The sequence below is a fragment of the Schizosaccharomyces cryophilus genome (assembly GCF_000004155.1).
Source record: "Schizosaccharomyces cryophilus OY26 unplaced genomic scaffold supercont4.2, whole genome shotgun sequence".
Taxonomy (NCBI): Eukaryota; Fungi; Ascomycota; class Schizosaccharomycetes; order Schizosaccharomycetales; family Schizosaccharomycetaceae; genus Schizosaccharomyces; species Schizosaccharomyces cryophilus.
This window is the reverse complement of record NW_013185625.1, coordinates 1,454,149-1,471,543: the sequence shown is the minus strand read 5'-3', so window position 1 is coordinate 1,471,543 and position 17,395 is coordinate 1,454,149. Positions and strand designations below refer to the sequence as shown.

The 17,395-nt window shown below is 37.9% G+C and overlaps 8 protein-coding genes across 8 annotated transcripts; 3 read left to right on the top strand and 5 right to left on the bottom strand.

Moving 5' to 3' along the window:
* The first annotated feature begins 2 nt into the window (after nucleotides 1-2).
* SPOG_02194 (MADS-box transcription factor Mbx1) lies at nucleotides 3-1,988 on the top strand. The gene has a single exon (XM_013167299.1). The coding sequence runs from the start codon at nucleotides 620-622 to the stop codon at nucleotides 1,862-1,864; it is 1,245 nt and encodes a 414-aa protein (XP_013022753.1). The 5' UTR covers nucleotides 3-619; the 3' UTR covers nucleotides 1,865-1,988.
* Nucleotides 1,989-2,024: 36 nt separating this feature from the next.
* Nucleotides 2,025-4,341, bottom strand: SPOG_02193 (group I intron splicing factor). Its single transcript, XM_013167298.1, has 2 exons — nucleotides 3,929-4,341; nucleotides 2,025-3,846 (listed from the first exon to the last, which is right to left on the bottom strand). The coding sequence occupies exon 2, from the start codon at nucleotides 3,472-3,474 to the stop codon at nucleotides 2,053-2,055; it is 1,422 nt and encodes a 473-aa protein (XP_013022752.1). The 5' UTR covers nucleotides 3,475-3,846; nucleotides 3,929-4,341; the 3' UTR covers nucleotides 2,025-2,052.
* Nucleotides 4,342-4,559: 218 nt separating this feature from the next.
* Nucleotides 4,560-6,939, bottom strand: SPOG_02192 (arrestin family protein). The gene has a single exon (XM_013167297.1). The coding sequence runs from the start codon at nucleotides 6,382-6,384 to the stop codon at nucleotides 4,957-4,959; it is 1,428 nt and encodes a 475-aa protein (XP_013022751.1). The 5' UTR covers nucleotides 6,385-6,939; the 3' UTR covers nucleotides 4,560-4,956.
* A 524-nt stretch (nucleotides 6,940-7,463) lies between these two features.
* SPOG_02191 (SUMO deconjugating enzyme Ulp1) lies at nucleotides 7,464-9,169 on the top strand (the record flags this gene model as incomplete). The annotated part of the gene is made up of 2 exons (XM_013167296.1): nucleotides 7,464-9,058; nucleotides 9,166-9,169. The coding sequence occupies 2 exons, from the start codon at nucleotides 7,464-7,466 to the stop codon at nucleotides 9,167-9,169; spliced, it is 1,599 nt and encodes a 532-aa protein (XP_013022750.1).
* Nucleotides 9,170-9,174: 5 nt separating this feature from the next.
* SPOG_02190 (topoisomerase II-associated deadenylation- dependent mRNA-decapping factor) lies at nucleotides 9,175-11,991 on the bottom strand. The gene is made up of 4 exons (XM_013167295.1): nucleotides 11,863-11,991; nucleotides 11,691-11,791; nucleotides 9,780-11,601; nucleotides 9,175-9,729 (listed from the first exon to the last, which is right to left on the bottom strand). The coding sequence occupies exons 1-4, from the start codon at nucleotides 11,937-11,939 to the stop codon at nucleotides 9,432-9,434; spliced, it is 2,298 nt and encodes a 765-aa protein (XP_013022749.1). The 5' UTR covers nucleotides 11,940-11,991; the 3' UTR covers nucleotides 9,175-9,431.
* Nucleotides 11,992-12,141: 150 nt separating this feature from the next.
* SPOG_02189 (uncharacterized protein) lies at nucleotides 12,142-13,525 on the bottom strand. The gene is made up of 3 exons (XM_013167294.1): nucleotides 13,161-13,525; nucleotides 13,031-13,101; nucleotides 12,142-12,929 (listed from the first exon to the last, which is right to left on the bottom strand). Exons 1-3 carry the CDS (start codon nucleotides 13,306-13,308, stop codon nucleotides 12,414-12,416), a joined length of 735 nt encoding a protein of 244 aa, XP_013022748.1. The 5' UTR covers nucleotides 13,309-13,525; the 3' UTR covers nucleotides 12,142-12,413.
* A 341-nt stretch (nucleotides 13,526-13,866) lies between these two features.
* SPOG_02188 (DNA binding factor Trf1) lies at nucleotides 13,867-15,924 on the top strand. The gene has a single exon (XM_013167293.1). The coding sequence runs from the start codon at nucleotides 14,130-14,132 to the stop codon at nucleotides 15,582-15,584; it is 1,455 nt and encodes a 484-aa protein (XP_013022747.1). The 5' UTR covers nucleotides 13,867-14,129; the 3' UTR covers nucleotides 15,585-15,924.
* SPOG_02187 (transport complex subunit Cog5) lies at nucleotides 15,652-17,392 on the bottom strand. The gene is made up of 3 exons (XM_013167292.1): nucleotides 16,573-17,392; nucleotides 16,436-16,508; nucleotides 15,652-16,391 (listed from the first exon to the last, which is right to left on the bottom strand). The coding sequence occupies exons 1-3, from the start codon at nucleotides 17,025-17,027 to the stop codon at nucleotides 15,684-15,686; spliced, it is 1,236 nt and encodes a 411-aa protein (XP_013022746.1). The 5' UTR covers nucleotides 17,028-17,392; the 3' UTR covers nucleotides 15,652-15,683.
* Between the last annotated feature and the right edge of the window lie 3 nt (nucleotides 17,393-17,395).

Here is a 17,395-nt window from a genome sequence, read left to right as displayed (position 1 = left end):
TACTGATATTTGATCTAATTTTTTCTTTTTGGAAACGATCGCGTTCGTTTTATAACTGGGCTGATTGTATAATAACTATTAACTTCATCGAAAGCTGTTTGATAAGTTTCCCAAAACTCGGTTCTTGTTGCGAAAAGCTACTAATAACTTTGAAATTTGAGAGAAACTCGAGAATAATAAGACCATAATAAAATTGTACTGTATGTTTAATGGATTTATAATCTTCTTTTTTTACCCTTTTTCCTCTTAAGCATTCTATTTCCGTGTTTCATTTTCTGAGTATATAGACTTGGTTCTTTTCTTATCGATTTTGCGTTTTTGTGCTTTTCTTTCTTTTAATTTGTTAAATTTATAATACTCACTTCTACATTTGTCACTCTTTTGGTTGGTTTTCCTTTTAGAAGGAATTACTTGTTTTTGATTTCCTTTTGATATTTGCACACTCTTTGATTTCGTGTTCTGTTTACTTTTTGTTTCTATCAATTCTTCTTTTTTATTTGAAACCTTCGTTTTCAGTATCCTTACAATTTATTTTTGGGGGGTTTTTTTTTTCTCAATTTGCTCATTGACCTTATCTCGTTTGTCTCTCTTTCTTTGATTATTTAAATATTTTATTATTATGTCAACGCCTAAAGTACCTCCCACCCCTTCGTCTCCTCGTCGCTCAATCCAGCGTATTGCTGATGCGAAAAATAAGTCTCTTACCTTCAATCGCCGTAGATTAGGGTTATTCAAAAAAGCTTATGAACTTTCTGTATTATGTGACGCCAAAGTCGTGGTCTTGGTTTATGACACCAAAAATGCCTGCCATGTATACTCGTCAGAAGAGCCCGAAGAAAAGCGTGATAATATGTTGCGTACATTTTTGGATAAAGACTTCATTACAAACGACCCTTTACGTAATAATAGTCCCCAGAATCTTCAGACAGGTGAGGCGCTTCCTTCTTGGCAAAATCAGGATGATTACATCGCTTCTGTGACTACATATCGAGCTGAACCGTCCCGCAAGGACTTTATAGACTCTCCTGTGGATCTTGATAGTCAACCCTATGCTATGAAGTCCTCCACCTCCTATCATTCTGTTCCCAGGAAAGAGAAACCGAAAGACAATTCTTTTCCGCCCTTAAATACAAACTCCGCACAATCGTTTGATCTACCATTTTCTCCTTCTTCTAGAGGATCAAATGTCGATGCTTTACCTAACGACTGGATGAATACGTTTTCGGATCAATCTTGGACTTCTCCATTACCGAATACAGATGACATCTTATCACCTTCTCCTGCTCTTCAACATAATAATTCCCCTATGGATGTTGACAAATTTCCACAATATCCTTCTGTTCACTCTAGACGTACCCTTTATGGTTCCCGAAGTCGCCCTGAGTATTCTTCTATAAAGCGTACACAATCGTTAAAAACTAGGCGCACGACGAAACCAAAAGTTACCCGTATACATACCGCACATCCTTCCATCGATGGTCACTTCGACTATATCCATAATAGTCCTTTATCTTCTGGTTCTACCATAGAAAGTTTATCTGCTAACCCATTTATTCCCCCTGAGCCTCGTTCCCATTCTATTGAAATTGAAAACTATAACTGTTTGGACGATAATTTTAGCCCTAATACTTGTTCTGATACAATACCTGAAATTTCATTGTCGGCAGATAATGAGAATCTTAATATTTTTAATGATACTACAGGAGCCTCTAATTCTCATAATACGTTCTTTGATTCCCAATCTCTGAATGATTCTAATAATGTCGATATATCTGATGCTGCTTTAATGCAAGCAAATGCTGATTGGCACGCGCTCACCACTTCTCACATAGATTTGGATTTAGAACACCAAGATACATCTTAATCGTTACCATCTCCTAACTGAGCTACACGCTGTTTACAATCTTTTGAGGAGTTTATGGTAATCGTAGCTACTTTTGCTGAATGGTGCTGTAAAGAACTTACTCACTAGTACATTCGTTACCAAGTTAGAATAAATATATATATATATATATATATATTAATATGTTAATATATTAATAAATTTCTTGTCTAAGTTAAAATTTGTCTCCCGGTAATACCGTCAATTAATTGTACTGTTGCATGATCCTTTTTAAGAGTAGCAAGCCTTCTTAGATGTCCCAATGAATGAGGTGTCCATTCCCATCCTTGATTAAGACTAGCTACTAATAACTTCCTTGCTAATTCTAAGAACCCATGCTTAGAAAACAGAGAAATCATAAGCGTAGTAATTTTTTGTTCGTATCCCTTTAAATCAGCAGGTATAATACCCGTATCCTTATACCGGTAATAATCTTGCCAAGCACCATATCCAAAAATAAAGTCATTGCATTGTATAGAAACGTAAATTGCGAAATAATAGACTAATATGTTCCTTTTTGTGATAAATTGCTTTTCCGTATCCAGTTTTTCGATGAAATCAGGTTGACAAAATTCTGTAGAATAGACATGTTTGAAAAGTTCTAAATTCTTTTGTGTTGAAAATACATTTAAGTAAGATAAACTTGTTTTGGTAACGACTTCGGGGTGATACTTCTTCGTGTACTCGCGTGTATACACAGCAGCGTAAAATAAATCCGATTTCGTACTTATATTCCGTAAACCAAATGGCAACCTATAGCTTTCATCTTCTCCTAAATTTTTTTTCGCAATTTCCCGGATCCTATCGAAACTTGGAATCACAGAAGATTCCTGTACATTGGCATTTGCGTAAGCTCTGTAAGCAAAATTGAATAATCGTTCAATACTGCAAATCTTAGGTAAAACTGGACTTTGAACCCAGTATTCAGAATACAGGTTTTTTAAAGCATTGACGTTACCGCTTTGAGCAGCAAATCTTAAAAGCTCAAAAGATGTTTGTGCGTTCGGGGTTAAACCGAACTTTGAGAACTCTGATAGGTAAGCAAAAGCAAAAGGATGATACTTTTTGTCCGCCGATAAAGCATGAATTAAGTTATTGATTGTAAGCTCGGTTGGCTTCAATGGATTTATAGGTCGCTTAATCATATCGTTGTACAGCTCGAGAGCTTTCTCTGGTCTTTTTTGAATTGCACAAAGATATATTAAGGAATCATAATCGCGATTATCTGGAGCTGTGTTAATTGAGACGAACTTCATATAGTCAAATAGAGACATTGCTTGTTGAGTCATTTGAGCTTTGCAAAAGGAGCCCAAGCAAACGCTTAAAAACGAATGCTCAGGTAATTTCATTTCATTTTGATAACGCTGGACAAGCTCCATTAATTCGTCGTAGCGTTCAAGTTGGGTTAACGCAATTGCTTGTGCACAGCACAAATCTGAATGTAAGGTAGAACCAATGTTGTTATATCGTTTCAAAACTTCCAAAGACATAAGAGGTAACTTCTTTCTATTACACGCAACCATGAACTGATAGCATAATTCGTGCCAAATGCCTAAATTTGTATTTCCAAGGTTCTCAAGGATTCGCTGCATATTATTTACCTTCAACGTAGTAGGTAATGCTGCGACAAAGTATTCTACTTGCGATTTAGAGACTCCTTGAAAGCAATTTGGGTCATTTAGTAAAGCAACGACTTTCTGTTTCCAAGCGTCAAACTTTTCTTTACTTTTCTCATTAAACTTCAACCATTTGCGATCATTACCTACAGCTGTTAGGGAACTATATGTGTCGGTATCATTATGGTCAAGTTGTAGCCTTTCTGAAAGAATAGGTCCCAAATAGAAACTAGCGTCAGGCAAAGCTTTTTGTTCGTCCTGAGTTGCAACTTTGGCATTGGTTTTGTCTGCTTGTTCAATAGAATAAAGAACTTGCTCCAAGTCCTTTTCTGATAAGTCAATAGAGGGCTATATTTGTTAATAAATATCCTTGTAAACAAAAAGTCATAGCATAAATAAGCTGCAGAAGCAACCTACGCTAAAAGCATACCGAGTCGTTAATTCGATTATTTCTTATTTGTTCTAAGTTTTTTCTAGGTCCTTAATCTTTTGATCAAGTTCTCGCTGAGCGGCCTCTAAGGATGCTAAGTTGGAAGCAAAGCATCGAAGGCCATGCTTTTCATCGAATTTACGTCGCCATTGGAATATATGACAGTAATTCCTATTTATTTTAAGCACTTTCGGTAATGAGTAATGTACTTTAGCAATTTTTTGGATATTTCGCGATGTTAACCATTTGAACGCCATGTGCGACTGTATTCTATTGTTTTGCACTTTTCTTTATTGCATTCCTAGAATGTTTGTTAACTAGTTAAATTATAAATTCAGCCTAAACGTTTCTATTAGCCTTGCAAATTTCAGTTGCTGTGAACAAATTGGTAACTGCTGTGGTTCAAAATTGGGAGTATGCTGCTGTGAAGCGAAACTCCATTTTTTTAATCAAAAATACTTGCTTCAAGTTCATGAACAATAGAAACATTTATTACTTATTCCTTCTGAACTAACAACTAAAACGAATCAAATCGAATTACCTTCAAAATAGTACGCAAAGTTTGATATCAATTTTCGAAAAGAATCAAAAGAAACAGTAAACAAAGCAATATGCTCTACAACATTTATTTCTACTTCATTAAGATCCTTCATTAGCCCAAGAATAGAACATAATCTTTCATGGTAACTGATTCGTAGTTGTAACTAAAGATATTTGCTATAGGTTTTTTATTTTGACTATGAAACTTGTACAACTATTTCATTCGGAGAAATTCATTTTGTTGACGATTTCGAAATAGAGCTCCACAAACATGAGATGCGTCCTTAAGGTTGATGATATTCATGAGTACTTGTAAAAGAAAAACGTTATTACGGAAATGCAGGAAAAACATGTATGAGGATTAGTTAGAGAAATGTGAGTGTCGGTAACAAACATAGCAATTTCTATTGATGACAAGGAAATATCAAACCATTAACAACCCAGAAACATAAATAAATATGAACATAGAAAACAAAAAATCATCATTTTTAATCCAAAAGTACCATACGATCCTCTGAATAACTATACATGTTATTTTTTGTAGAATCATTGGCACGGACAATATTGCAAGTAGTATCTAGTACAGAGCCGGTTAGGGACTGCCGGGAATCTAAAACCCTGGTTTGAATATCACCTAGGATAGAAGAACTTGCGGAACGAGCGACAGGAGAAACGGTGATGGGATAAGAAATTTCGACATTTCTAGCACGATAAAGCCTCACCTTTAGTAAAAGCATGTAAGTGACATTATAGAGATCAGAAGAAGTAGTGAACCCTTGTATAGAGGAATCATCCAAGTCAGGATCAGGAAACACTTTTGACAGCGTTTGCGAAAGACCATCCTTTCCCAAGCGCACATCGTCAAGATCTTGTTCAGCTTTAAGTATTTTCTTTGTACGAACAATAGGCGAGGAGGTAGAAGACGGATGACGAACAGTGACACATTCCACCAAAGACAGTGACAATTGCTGCACTCGGATCTTGGATCCATTAGAAGGCTTAATGGATATGAACACCGTAAGCAAATCCATAGGCCCAATACATTGTTTTGGAATGGATGCCTCCACGATGACTCTATTGTCTATGCTTGCTTCTTTTATATAGATTGGTGAATTATACATACCCCAAGAGGAGAGCGTGTCGTAACGATGAATGACAATCGGAACGCAAGTACAAACATCTTCTAAACCAGAAAGAGTAAGAATAGCCCGCATCTCGTATGTTGTTGAGCAAGAAATACCGGAACGAACAAGGTCGAATGTCGGAGTGAGCACTTCTCCCTCAGAATACTTCATTTCAAACGGTAAATCCATCGACCATATTCTATAAGCTGAAGAGGACTTTGTAGGTGACCTAAGTGAGTCTGTTAAGAGCGATGAGGCGGGCAATGACGAATTGTCTGAAGTTTGGCTAAGAACACGAGAAGGCAGTGAACTACTTCGGAACACATTTTGAGTGTGTGGAGGGGGTATGGGCGGCTGGTTTGAGGAACGATGTGAGACAGGTTGATCGGGTATATAAGACTCGTAAAAATGTTCATTAAAAAAGGAAGTATTAGACGAAGGAGACAAAAGGTCGTCACTGGCTTCGGAATTTTCGGAAAGGCGAAGGGGTGTAGTATGTTTTTTTTTAGAAGGAGGAGGAAACAAGACTTGTTGTACTAACCGCTTTGGTTCAGACAAATGATTGCTCACGCCTAAAGAAGGAACGGCAACAGATTCGATTTTCCAAAGCTCCAAAGCAACTTGTATAATAGACAATGGTTGATGAATCTCTTTGCTTCGTACTTGCACAAGGCCTACGATTCTAGGAGCTGATGCAGGGATTCCATTATAGCCAGCTTGAAAATCCAAATGCGGCAACGGACGAATTTCAATTGGAGAAAAGTTTTTAATATATGTACAGGGAGCTGTCATGCTCTAGGGAAAGTCACATAGACTGTGGTTTGGATGATTTTCTTGAGTTTCAGAAAGTACAGGTTTCAGTAGACAAGCAACTACCTGGGTTACTTGGGTTACGACAGAAGTGGGGAGTAGAAAGAAGACGAGATGAGAAGAGAAGAATTTGAAAAGAATTTTTTCTCTTCCGTATTTTGCTTTTCTTTTTTTTATGGAACCCAATTCATCAAGCGGTATATTCCTGTTGTGCCAATCATAAACTTGGGGTACAACAATTTTAGCGCTTGCCAAGGTGAATGATAGTATTAAATTGTTTCTTGCAGTTCAATTGAGAAGAAATTTCAGGAGCTTTCACTTCTTTGCAACCGTTCAGTCGCAAGTGATTTTCATTGCTTACACTCACAGAAAGGAGGAAATTCGTCTGTTTGTAGGAGTTCTGTCGGAGTCTTTTCAATCTACCGTTTTGTTCCTATATTTCTTACTTGTTTTTATTTTTTCAGTCTCTCTATCCTTACAAGATGATCACCAACATGTTTATAGCTGAAAGCTGAGCACTGGAATTCATATTTGACGAATTCATTGGTAAGCTTTGAAGAGAAAAAGAAAATAAAGAAGAAAAATGAATATTGAAGTATATTGAAACGACTTTGGGTTCTTCAGAATTGGTTTGTTTAATTACATACACTACTACAACTACCACTAATGCTACAAGGGTAGACGATGAAGGACACTATCATATGAACTTAACATGATATTGATTTCGCTTTCGCCAAAGTCTTCAAAACACAGAAAAGATAGATAATTGTTCATTCTCTTTTTCCTTTTCTTTAATTTTCTTCAAATTAGCTGAATTCACCGGCGCCCTTCAAGTTTGGAAATTTCCCTTCAAGGTAGCATTGATACCTACATCAGTGCTTGTTCATTTCAAACTCTTCACATTCACTACACATTGGGAATTCTCTTTCAGGTGGTATTTTTAGTCAAAGTTTTGTCGTTTTGGGATTAGCGAAAGGTATCTAAGCGATTTTCGCGTCTATTCTTCACTTCTGCTCCCCCAGTATCAGCAATCCTATTTCCTACTCCATTTGCTTTTGTGAATGACACACAAACGTAATGCGACAAAGCGGTCGCATCCAGATGATGCTGCATCTTTAGAAGAACAAAGAAAGCGAAAGAAGACGTTCTTCAACAAGTTTGTGGGCATTTGTTCCCGTACTGTAACATATGCGAAAATCTTCCTCACGCGCTCTTCAATGACGGATTTGGACAGTACTGCTGGCAATACTAGTTCATCTTTATCTGAGAATTTGGATAATCATCCTTCAGACCCTGTCGAAGTCCAAGAAAATACGCACGGCCAGTCGCTTGCTTCCCTCGCAACAAGTTCAGGGAAAAATGAACAAATCAAATCAAAGAACCATAGCCGTTTTCAGAGTAGGGATGAGGAACTTGATCCTATCGCCCTACAGCGTCTCTTCGATCCAAGCCTTCATAGCTCCAACTCTGATGGACTTAAGAGATTGTCTCCTCAAAGTTTTCGTGCGTCCCGTCTACAATATATCCCTCGTCCTCATCGATCTGTTAGACGCTTATCAATAAGTGATCGCTTAAATTTAGCCGTATCACAAGAAACAGCTGAGTCCTCATTTCCTTCCGTCCTTTCCCCGTTTCAACGAAACGAGACTGAAGGTTTGGTCAGCTCTCACGATCCATCCTCTATTTCTTCTAATTTCTCATCCCAAATCCCTACTCCTTACATATCCCTATTTCCTGCCACTTCTAAACAAGAAAACACTCCAAAATCTCATGAATCCAAATTTGTCACCCCTTCTTCACAAATTCATGATTTAAAATTACAACCTAGCTCTTCTCACTTACCTTTTACTGCTACAATGAGAAGAACTATCGATAAAAATTCAACACCTTGGCATTTTCCTCCACGTCTTGTATCTACAGAGCAGCATCCCCGTCCTTCGCGCTCCCCTTTATCATCAGACTTAGATAATGAAAATTCTCTTTTGCGATTGATTCGTGAACTTAAGGAAAAGCAGACCGAAGCGTTTCATGACTGGAATGAAATTGATTTCTTGCAGCTGAAAGGTCTTCACATTACTCCCCCTCCTGTTCGTCCCAAATTTGTATCTCTACTAGAATTCCCTGAGGATGCTAAGAAACGGGCTTTACGGCTTTTAAATGATGCCGACCTTCCTCGTTCGGCTTACACAGAGCCTATAATAACTAAATATAATATTCCAATAATGATACGAGACCTTCGGACCTTGAAAAATAAGCATTGGCTAAATGATGAGGTTATCAATTTCTATATGAATTTGCTTTCGGATCGCTCTCGCTCTGATCCTTCCTTACCTCAGGTTCACGTATTTAACACATTTTTTTACACGACACTACAAAAAAAGGGTTATACTGGCGTCCGTCGGTGGGCCAGAAAGGCCCATATGAGAATTGCGGATTTTGACTGTGTATTAGTTCCTGTTCATCTAGACGTCCATTGGTGCATGGCTGCAATTAATAAAAAGAAAAAAAGATTCGAGTATTGGGACTCGCTGGCCGGAAGTCCTGGTAAAGTCTTTGATCTACTAAGAGAGTACTACATTGCTGAAACTAAAGGATCTGTTGATATTACAAATTGGGAAAACTACGTCGATCATAGTTCGCCCAGACAGCAGAATGGGTATGATTGCGGTGTCTTTGCCTGCAAGACAGCGGAATGTCTGGCTAGGAATGTTCCTTTACAGTTTTCCCAAAGAGATATGCCAGAGTTACGATTAAGGATGGCAGCTAGTATAATTGACGCTCGGATATATTAATTATTGATACAGTGTGTTTTTTATCTTTTTCCTTCATTGTTTGTTACAATCTCTCACTTTTATTTACATACATCTATGGTAATTTCTAGGGGCTTTACCAAAAAATAATTCAAACCAATATTCATATAATTTTGGTAGCATAGATTTGCTCAAAGAAAGCGATGATAACACGTAGCATAATGATAAAAACACCTTCCATTCATAATTCACAACGATTCATATCCATAAATTAATTGTTTAGGCACTCAATTGACGAGCATCCAGACCCATGGCGTTCAAAAATAGATTAACATTCGCAATACGTACGACGGCAATCTCTTCAGGAGCTCGCTTGCTTGTAATAATATTATCGAGGACTCTATCTCTCGTTTCAGAAACCAAAACGAAATGTTGATCAGAAGAAGCAGCAGTAGCACAAGCAGCCAAAAATTCCCAAGGATACGATTCATCAGCATAAGCACGAGCATTAGGCGGAGGAAAAACAGTCGCAAAATGGTCTTTAAGACGGTCAAATAAACCATTAAATATCATCTCCCTAAAATCAGTTAGTACATACAACTAATACAGTCAAGTCAAAATACATACCAGTTTTCTTTGTCTTCTTCAGTACACGATCCGGTTTGCTTAAGAATTTCAGCACGGCTTATTAGCATAGTTAAAAACGACAGTCCAATTTTGGTTTGAATTAGGTATAATGCATTGGATCTTCCAAGGAGCTGAGAAAATAAGGTATTAACGTTTGACATACCCAGCTCATTCACAATCGTAAGTAATGAAGGGATAACAAATTGAGTAAATGCATTCATTTCTGTCGCAATACCGGCAGGTAACTCGCCATTTACATCAAAAGTTCCCTTTAAAACGATATTAAGAGAATCAACGTTGCAAACGATTACAGTGAGAATAGCAAATTGTTGATCTTTCGAAAGGTGAGGTAACAATCGTGGGAGAAGACGCATTCCTTTAGGATGAGAAATAACAGACAAAAATGGTGGACGAGCCTTGGAAGCGTCGTCTAATGACTCATTGATATGAAGGACATTCCAAATACTTTCCAATTTTAGGTTAAGATTACTTTTCCATTCATTAAATGTCTCTTCATCCTCAATATTAGAAACAGATAATTTTCGGAGAGATTGTTCAAAATCAAGCAACCAATCATAAATCCTCTCAATTGCTTGTAAAACATCCTTTTTTGTAGCAAACCCTTTGAAAGTGGTTTCTTTGGCGTTGATTGTTTGTTCAGAAGGGCGTTTCACATTTAAAAGTTGTCGAGGGGTACGGACAGTGTTTATAGCTATTTTACCTAAAGCGCCCTCGAGGGATAGCTGAGTAGTTTTAGGGCGCTCCTTGGCGGAATAAACCAATTTTTGCAATTGCTGCTGCAATCTTTGCATGGGGTTTTCTGAACGTCGTCCGCGACGACGGTTGCTACTGGGACCCAAGTACGTTTGGATAAAGTGACTAGAATCCTCTTCAGAGGGATTACGACCACGAATTATAGAATAAACTCGGTAGTAAAAATCATCCGATTCGGGATCTTCAGACATCAGTTGGGATATCTGAATACGAGCAATGAAAGACTTATCACTGCGAGTCATCAAACCGGCACATTGTGCCATGAGCATATGATCTCTTTCCAATTTCTGGCGCTTTTCATCCAAGCTTCTAGCTTGAGCAAATTCCTCTTGTTGAAAAAGGTTCAAAAGTGGAACAGGAGGTACTGATTCGGCACCATACACCATATTAGTGGGATATGGAACGGGGGGTACTTGAGGTGGAGGAACGTTGGGATTTGCGAATAATTGCGAAGGCTGCATCATAGGAGGTAAGGGCAAGCCAGGATTTGCAACATTCGATTGTTGAATGGGGAACGATACATTTCCTATACTGGCAACAGCAGGATCGAGAGCTGCAAAAGTATCATGGGTCAAAGTAGAAGGAGGGGGAACCTGAACGGTTTGAGGAGCCACAGGGGTAACAGCAGGCATCGCTGAAGCAACAGGTTGTTGCGGTTTAGGACCCGGCGCATTAAGGGAATTGAATAACTGTTCCTCAAGCTCTTGCAAGCTGAAAACTTTTTCGTTGGTTTGCGCACCCAGTCGATTTTGAAACCCAGAAACCTCCGGAGGGGCTGGTTGAACAATAGGCTTCTCAGGTACAATGTTGTCCCATATAGATGCCATGGGTCTCAAATCCGAAAGCATATTAGTATTGACTGAAGTATCAACAGTTTCCTCGACATTCCTTTCTCCAGAAGCAGCAACTGGATTGACTTGAGGAAGGGAAGAAGCTTGCGTGGTTTCACTAATGATCTTGTCCATGGGACTTTTGTAATCGTCCTCCTGTTCATCTTCCAGTTTGCTAGAAGCCTGCGCAGTTTGATTGAAAAAATCAAAGTCCCGACCTTTATATTGTTAGATATTTGCGTTAAAACAATAAAGGTTAACTTGTTAACAAGCGACGCCATGATGTTGCATTATCACATTTACATACCAATATTTCCGGCGCTAACACCAAAGGTTTCGTCATTCAAATCGTCTCCCTCCTCTACTAATCGGTCTGCTAAGTCGTCGTACGTTTCTTCAAAATCAATTCTAAACGTCCACAGTCAGCTTTTTGCCAAAACTTGTCTAGTTATCGCATAAGCTGAAAACAGCATTCATACCCTTCTTCATCGTGTGCTCCATCTTTAGGAAACAACGCCTCCTTTGGAAGGGTTGTATCGAACCCGAAAAACGACATTTTTCGAGTTTTCTGTCTCGTTACGACGTTGGTGGTTAAGAGCAACTAAGAGCCATACTACTACTATACGGTGGAGATCGAAGGAGCAGCGTAGAATGAAGCGTAAGGATATTTTCCTTTTCCATTTATAAAAAGCAAAATGATTATTTATTTATTAAACTTACTGAATATTTTGGTTTAAAATTTGTAGCATCTGAATAACTTGCATATTAGATATCTTTGCAGCATTTCATTCATAAACAAGTATAAGTGACTAAATAAAATCAATAAATTTTTGTCTTCATTTTGTCAATGGAAACAAAGGAAGAGCTCATAGTTTCGAATGTCGAAAATAACATCAGTCCAGTTTTGCTTATTGGAATTAACTAAGTAATAAATATAAATTCAACCGACGATTGTGGGGCCAAATAAATTATAGGCTTTCTCGAAATAACTGGGGAGTTTAAGGATCGTTTAGTAAGGCTCTTTCCAATGTCAAGTCGTGAGATCCTTGTTCGAAGAACCGCCGGAGCCCCATACCATCTTATCAAACTCAGTTTGCTGCTTTTGAAATTCTCTTTCTTCTTCGCTTTGAACCTTTGAGTCAGTAGCATCTCTCGGCCAATCCCAGGACGTTTTCTCTTGATTTTCATCCTCGACAGGGAAAGAGAAATCCTTTTGTTCTTTTCCATTTGTACGATTCAAAGCGTTCTTTTCTCGAATACGGTCCCATGCAGATTTGGGAGACTCTTCCTGGTTGGAAGAATCCTGGGGCATGGATATGCCTAACGTGTTTGAATCATTAGAAGAAGCTTCCTGTTTTCCATTTCCCAATGGATTCTGTATCTGACCAGGTGAAGGAATATTCGATGAAGGAGGAAAGTTTGTTCTTTCTTGCATCATAGCACGCTGTCGAATAAGTGCTTGTTGGATTTTCCGTAAGATGTCCGGACCATCAGGGCGCTTTTTCACTTGAGATACATTGTATCCCATGGTGACGATCTGGGCGATCTATATTAAAATTTCCGTTAGAAAGAAGACGAGACGAAAAGCTGACGAAACAAAGCAAACCAGTGAAGTGAACATGGCCGCCGATTACAAAAAAGACATACCCCATTTCCAGCTATACCTGATATGACAGACGTAGCGTATAATCGAAGGGGAGAGATTTTGCGCTTTCGTGCTTAAACAACGCTCAAAGTTAGCAACAGCACTATACAAATGTCGAAAACAGAACCTTACCCAGAACGATTGGGATAAAAAATCCTCCAATGATTCCAATAAACTTATTTCGGCGAACCCTCGATCGTGATTCGTACAATAAGTGTTTTTGCTCTTCTGAGAATTCATTCTTTGGGTCATTGAGCATTCTCTCCCAAAACACATCCATTTTGTCTTAGTTTATGAAAAGAAAACAATTGAGGAAAATCAAGAAACAGAATAGACAGAGTGAAGACACTGAATCTGACTGAACTAATCAATCAATGGCAAACGATCAGTGAATTATTGCTTCTACGACCTTAAAAGCTGGTAAATACGGACCAAAATTGAACGAAAAAACAAAGTCTCCTTTTGTTTTCGAAATAAATTTAAGAAACACTTTTCCCTAGTGGAAACTTTCCAATGAAGTAAGTACCTTCCTAGGAATAAAGAGACTAAAGCATAATCCCAGAAGAAAATAATCCTAAGCGCATATGCTTAAATTCAGATACAAATATATGCTTTTGTGCGATACAAGGAAGAAGAAAACGGATATTCAACCGAACCCAAGAAAAAAAAAAATACAAAAGAAAATCTTTTATGAGTCATAAAAGAATCATACTACATATTTTCCATTTTTATTTGGCCTCTCGTTTGTATAACTGTTAAAATGCGTTGGAGTTTTTAATTAGATTTACAGGAACCTGCTAGTAATACGTTAAATGAAAAAAAGCAAGCTAAACTATTCATATTTTCTATATTCCAACAGTTTCGCAAATTACCAGAATTGAAGGAATTCGTGTAATTTATCAAATATTAGAAGAAAAAAATTTTGCAATCCTAAAGGGAAGTGATTGATTTGATGCGCTTTTTCTTTTTGGAGACAAAATCCCAACCTTTACGAGCAAGGTGATCTTCGCACTCAAATTTGCTGTTCTGTAGCCATTGGATGCGTGTTGCTTTGCTTCAGAAAATATAGATTACTTTGAAAATAATTGAATTCAAAGAGAAATGTCGAAGCAATCGATTGATACTTCTAATGAATTCAAGACCCAAAAGGAATTAGAAATTGATCCTGAGTGTGCGCTTGAGCACGATCGCCAAATGTTGCAACAGCTGTCTGAACATGCTTCTGATTTGGATTCCCCTAATGTGGCTTCCAATGGCGATATTCCTCTTGGGTTTGACCTTTCTGGCATTCCATTAAATATGACCCCAGATTTCTATCTGCGAATGAACCAAAATATGGAATACGCTTTTAATCAGCCAAATCCTGTTGCCTCTCCTCAATATCTACTTCGCAGTTCACTAGTCCCTACTTTGGCGAATCTCAGCAATATCATTTTGTCTATCCTTGGAAAGCCTGTTCAGGAGGCTTCGGCCATCGTCACGAATCCCGCTTCAGAAATGGGAATGGCTTTTACAAAGTTAATGAGCATGTTTCGTATGATCAAGGACATATACACCGATGATTCATTTATCTACCCCGCGGTTATCAACATGCGTACTCCTTCTCAGCGAAGTGCCGTTCGTCGCGCAAACTTGGCGATTTTCTTGTCCGCCGTTTATGGTGCTCTTCAGATTGGTTTTTTTCATTTAAACGAAAATTTTCTTGAAGTGTTCGCTCCTGATGAAGCCAACATCCTTACCAATCAAGGTACTCTGTACATGGAATTAAAAACACAGGCTTACATTTCTGCCATGGCCCAAGCAGAACGACCAAAGGAAGATATTTTAAACGATCTTTTCCCTTCCGATATGGCTCAGCGATTTTTACTGCGTCGTAATGCCAAGATAGACGACAAGCTTACTTATGTTGAGAAACAAATTTTGGAAAAGTGTGCTGCTCGGAAAGAACGATTATCGAGTTTTACTCCGCAGGAAGCATTAAACGAAGTTTATCCTTGGGGAAAATTTTTAAACGAGATAGCCTGCTATATCCACAACAATCACTCATCTATTGCAGCTATTCCTGTTCCCAATGGTCATGTAAAACGGAAAGCAAAAAGTCAAGGTGGAAGATATAAATCATGTGACGAAAATTCCTCTCCATCAGAGTCTAGTTCTGACTTGACAGATGGGTTAGCTTTTGGCCTTCCAACCGCCACTTTGGATGCAACTTCTGAAGCTCATAATGTTTCCAGCGTTGTTTTATACGATCAAGTTCGAAACATGACTAGCGCCGGTAATGGCAGTAAGCGAGCTAAAAAAGTTGCAAATAGAAGGACATGGACTAAGGAGGAGGAAGAAGCTCTTTTAGATGGACTCGATTTAGTAAAGGGTCCTCGCTGGAGTCAAATTTTGGAGCTTTACGGACCTGGTGGTAAAAAAAATGAAGTTTTAAAGCACCGTAATCAAGTTCAATTGAAGGATAAAGCTCGAAACATGAAACTTTTTTTCTTGAAAAGCGGACAAATTGTGCCAGCTCCTTTACAATGCGTTACTGGTGATCTTCGGAGAGAGTAAAATTGTGAAGATAAGCGTCCGCCTTTTTCAGGAGTTTTATTTTTTATTTTTTATTGAGTTTGAATGGTTTGGGTTATTTATATAATTTTATTTTAATGTCTAAGGAATTTTTGGGAATAATACTTTAAGACTGTTTATCACAATAGAACACTCACGGGTATCTTTTGTAACAATCTCGGAAGATGATTTTGCAATAGCTTGTTCAACTATATGGGTTACTCTTTGGTAATCGTTACGAAAAACTTGGAGCAAGGTGGGATCTCGACGATCAAGGTTCTGCATTTTCGTGCTAATTGAAATAGCCAGTTCCTTAAAATAGAACATGCTAATTGTAGCACCGTCAAGAATGAAATTGGGTTGTGCTTGAAAGTATTCTAATAAGTTAGTATAATATGGTTGACAAACGGTAGTTTGTTTAAGTGTCTTCTCCCAAAAAACACATTGAGATCCAATTTTTGAGATTTGATACCATCCATCTTCAAATTTAGACCAGATTGTAGAATTGGCAGCGGTGGAATCAGCAGATGAATGTAGGAGCCTACGAGTTGTAGGAGACAATTGGAATATAGACTCAAAACAAGCGTTTGCTTTTTGGCTTCTAGAGCTCAACATCTGAGACAGATTTCTCTCTAATAGATATTTGTCTAGTAAAAACAGAGTAGCGCAAGCATTGGAAAAAGTTGAGGAATTTGCTGTTAATACATTCGAGTCTTCTTGTGCTAACAAAAAACTCGACGTTTCTTTTAGCATCCTAGAGTGAATTCCAATATTTGATTTATGCAACGACTGTACGGAAGACTGGCGCTTCTAAAACTGGTTAATTGATTGCAAAGCACTAACAAAAGACATACAATAAGGGGATAGCGACTAACCAGTTGGTCCATTTCTTGTAATAATGTAGCTGCTCGAAAATAATTTTCAAATCTGATTCAATTAGCCATACGAAACAAAATTGGATTGATGAAAAGATTTTTTCGAAAGGGCATACCGTTCATGTTCGTTAGAAACACTATCTGCAAAAGCTACTAATAATTTCTGCAGGTCAAAATAGTGATGAATCCAGTATAAGCTGGTATAAGTCGAATGAAGATTCACGGTTGAGTCATGTAATCGAGAAGCAGAATTGTAGGGCACGGTAACCAGAGAACGCATTCTTTCATAAACATCTGTGAGTTGCTTCATTTTTTCTCGAACTTCCGTTAGTTTCGATTGATTTTGAAAAATGGATTCCACATTCCCTGCGAGGTTCTGTTCATTTGAACTGATAAAAGCCTTTCTCTGATTTTCAATTTCCTTTATAGCATATCCTAACCGTTTTTTAGCGACTGCCTTGTCCTCTGTTGCGTCTGATGCTGCATGGACCGAAGCTAACAAACGTCTAGCCTGTTGCTTTGGGTCAAAGTCATGAGCTTTGTAGTCAGAAAAATCATATTGAAATTGCATGAAAACGAAATATAAACGATCAAATAAAGGTATCCGCACTAACACAGGGTTTCCTTTGGGAGATTGCCAATTGTACAGGTACAACCAACTATAAATAAATAAGTGGAACGAAAGATATAATTTTAGTATCAAACAAGATTACACGATTCACATAAAGATGTCAAATCGCTTTCAATTATGTTACAATTTGGTGTCGTTCTTGGGTTTCAATCGCATAACGACCCATTCCAACTCGGTAAGAAATATTGCAAGCTAAAACCTATACAGGTAAAAAGGTTATGTTTTCGAACGCTGTTAAATTGATTTCATATTTTTTTTCGTTCCTTTAGGAAATGAAATAAAATGAAATACATTTCGAAACTCCAGCA

Bases quoted from the DNA above. Each gene is read 5' to 3' on its own strand.
- SPOG_02194 (XM_013167299.1), top strand. From the start codon at position 620: ATGTCAACGCCTAAAGTACCTCCCACCCCTTCGTCTCCTCGTCGCTCA.
- SPOG_02189 (XM_013167294.1), bottom strand. From the start codon at position 13,308: ATGGATGTGTTTTGGGAGAGAATGCTCAATGACCCAAAGAATGAATTC. The intron at 13,102-13,160 runs GTAAGGTTCTGT...GCGTTGTTTAAG, and splicing joins TTTTATCCCAATCGTTCTGG to CACGAAAGCGCAAAATCTCT. The intron at 12,930-13,030 runs GTATGTCTTTTT...ATTTTAATATAG, and splicing joins CAGGTATAGCTGGAAATGGG to ATCGCCCAGATCGTCACCAT.
- SPOG_02193 (XM_013167298.1), bottom strand. From the start codon at position 3,474: ATGCAGCGAATCCTTGAGAACCTTGGAAATACAAATTTAGGCATTTGG.
- SPOG_02188 (XM_013167293.1), top strand. From the start codon at position 14,130: ATGTCGAAGCAATCGATTGATACTTCTAATGAATTCAAGACCCAAAAG.
- SPOG_02192 (XM_013167297.1), bottom strand. From the start codon at position 6,384: ATGACAGCTCCCTGTACATATATTAAAAACTTTTCTCCAATTGAAATT.
- SPOG_02187 (XM_013167292.1), bottom strand. From the start codon at position 17,027: ATGCAATTTCAATATGATTTTTCTGACTACAAAGCTCATGACTTTGAC. The intron at 16,509-16,572 runs GTATGCCCTTTC...TAATTGAATCAG, and splicing joins GTTTCTAACGAACATGAACG to ATTTGAAAATTATTTTCGAG. The intron at 16,392-16,435 runs GTATGTCTTTTG...AACCAGTTTTAG, and splicing joins TTAGTCGCTATCCCCTTATT to AAGCGCCAGTCTTCCGTACA.
- SPOG_02190 (XM_013167295.1), bottom strand. From the start codon at position 11,939: ATGTCGTTTTTCGGGTTCGATACAACCCTTCCAAAGGAGGCGTTGTTT. The intron at 11,792-11,862 runs GTATGAATGCTG...GTGGACGTTTAG, and splicing joins GGAGCACACGATGAAGAAGG to AATTGATTTTGAAGAAACGT. The intron at 11,602-11,690 runs GTATGTAAATGT...AACAATATAAAG, and splicing joins TGTTAGCGCCGGAAATATTG to GTCGGGACTTTGATTTTTTC.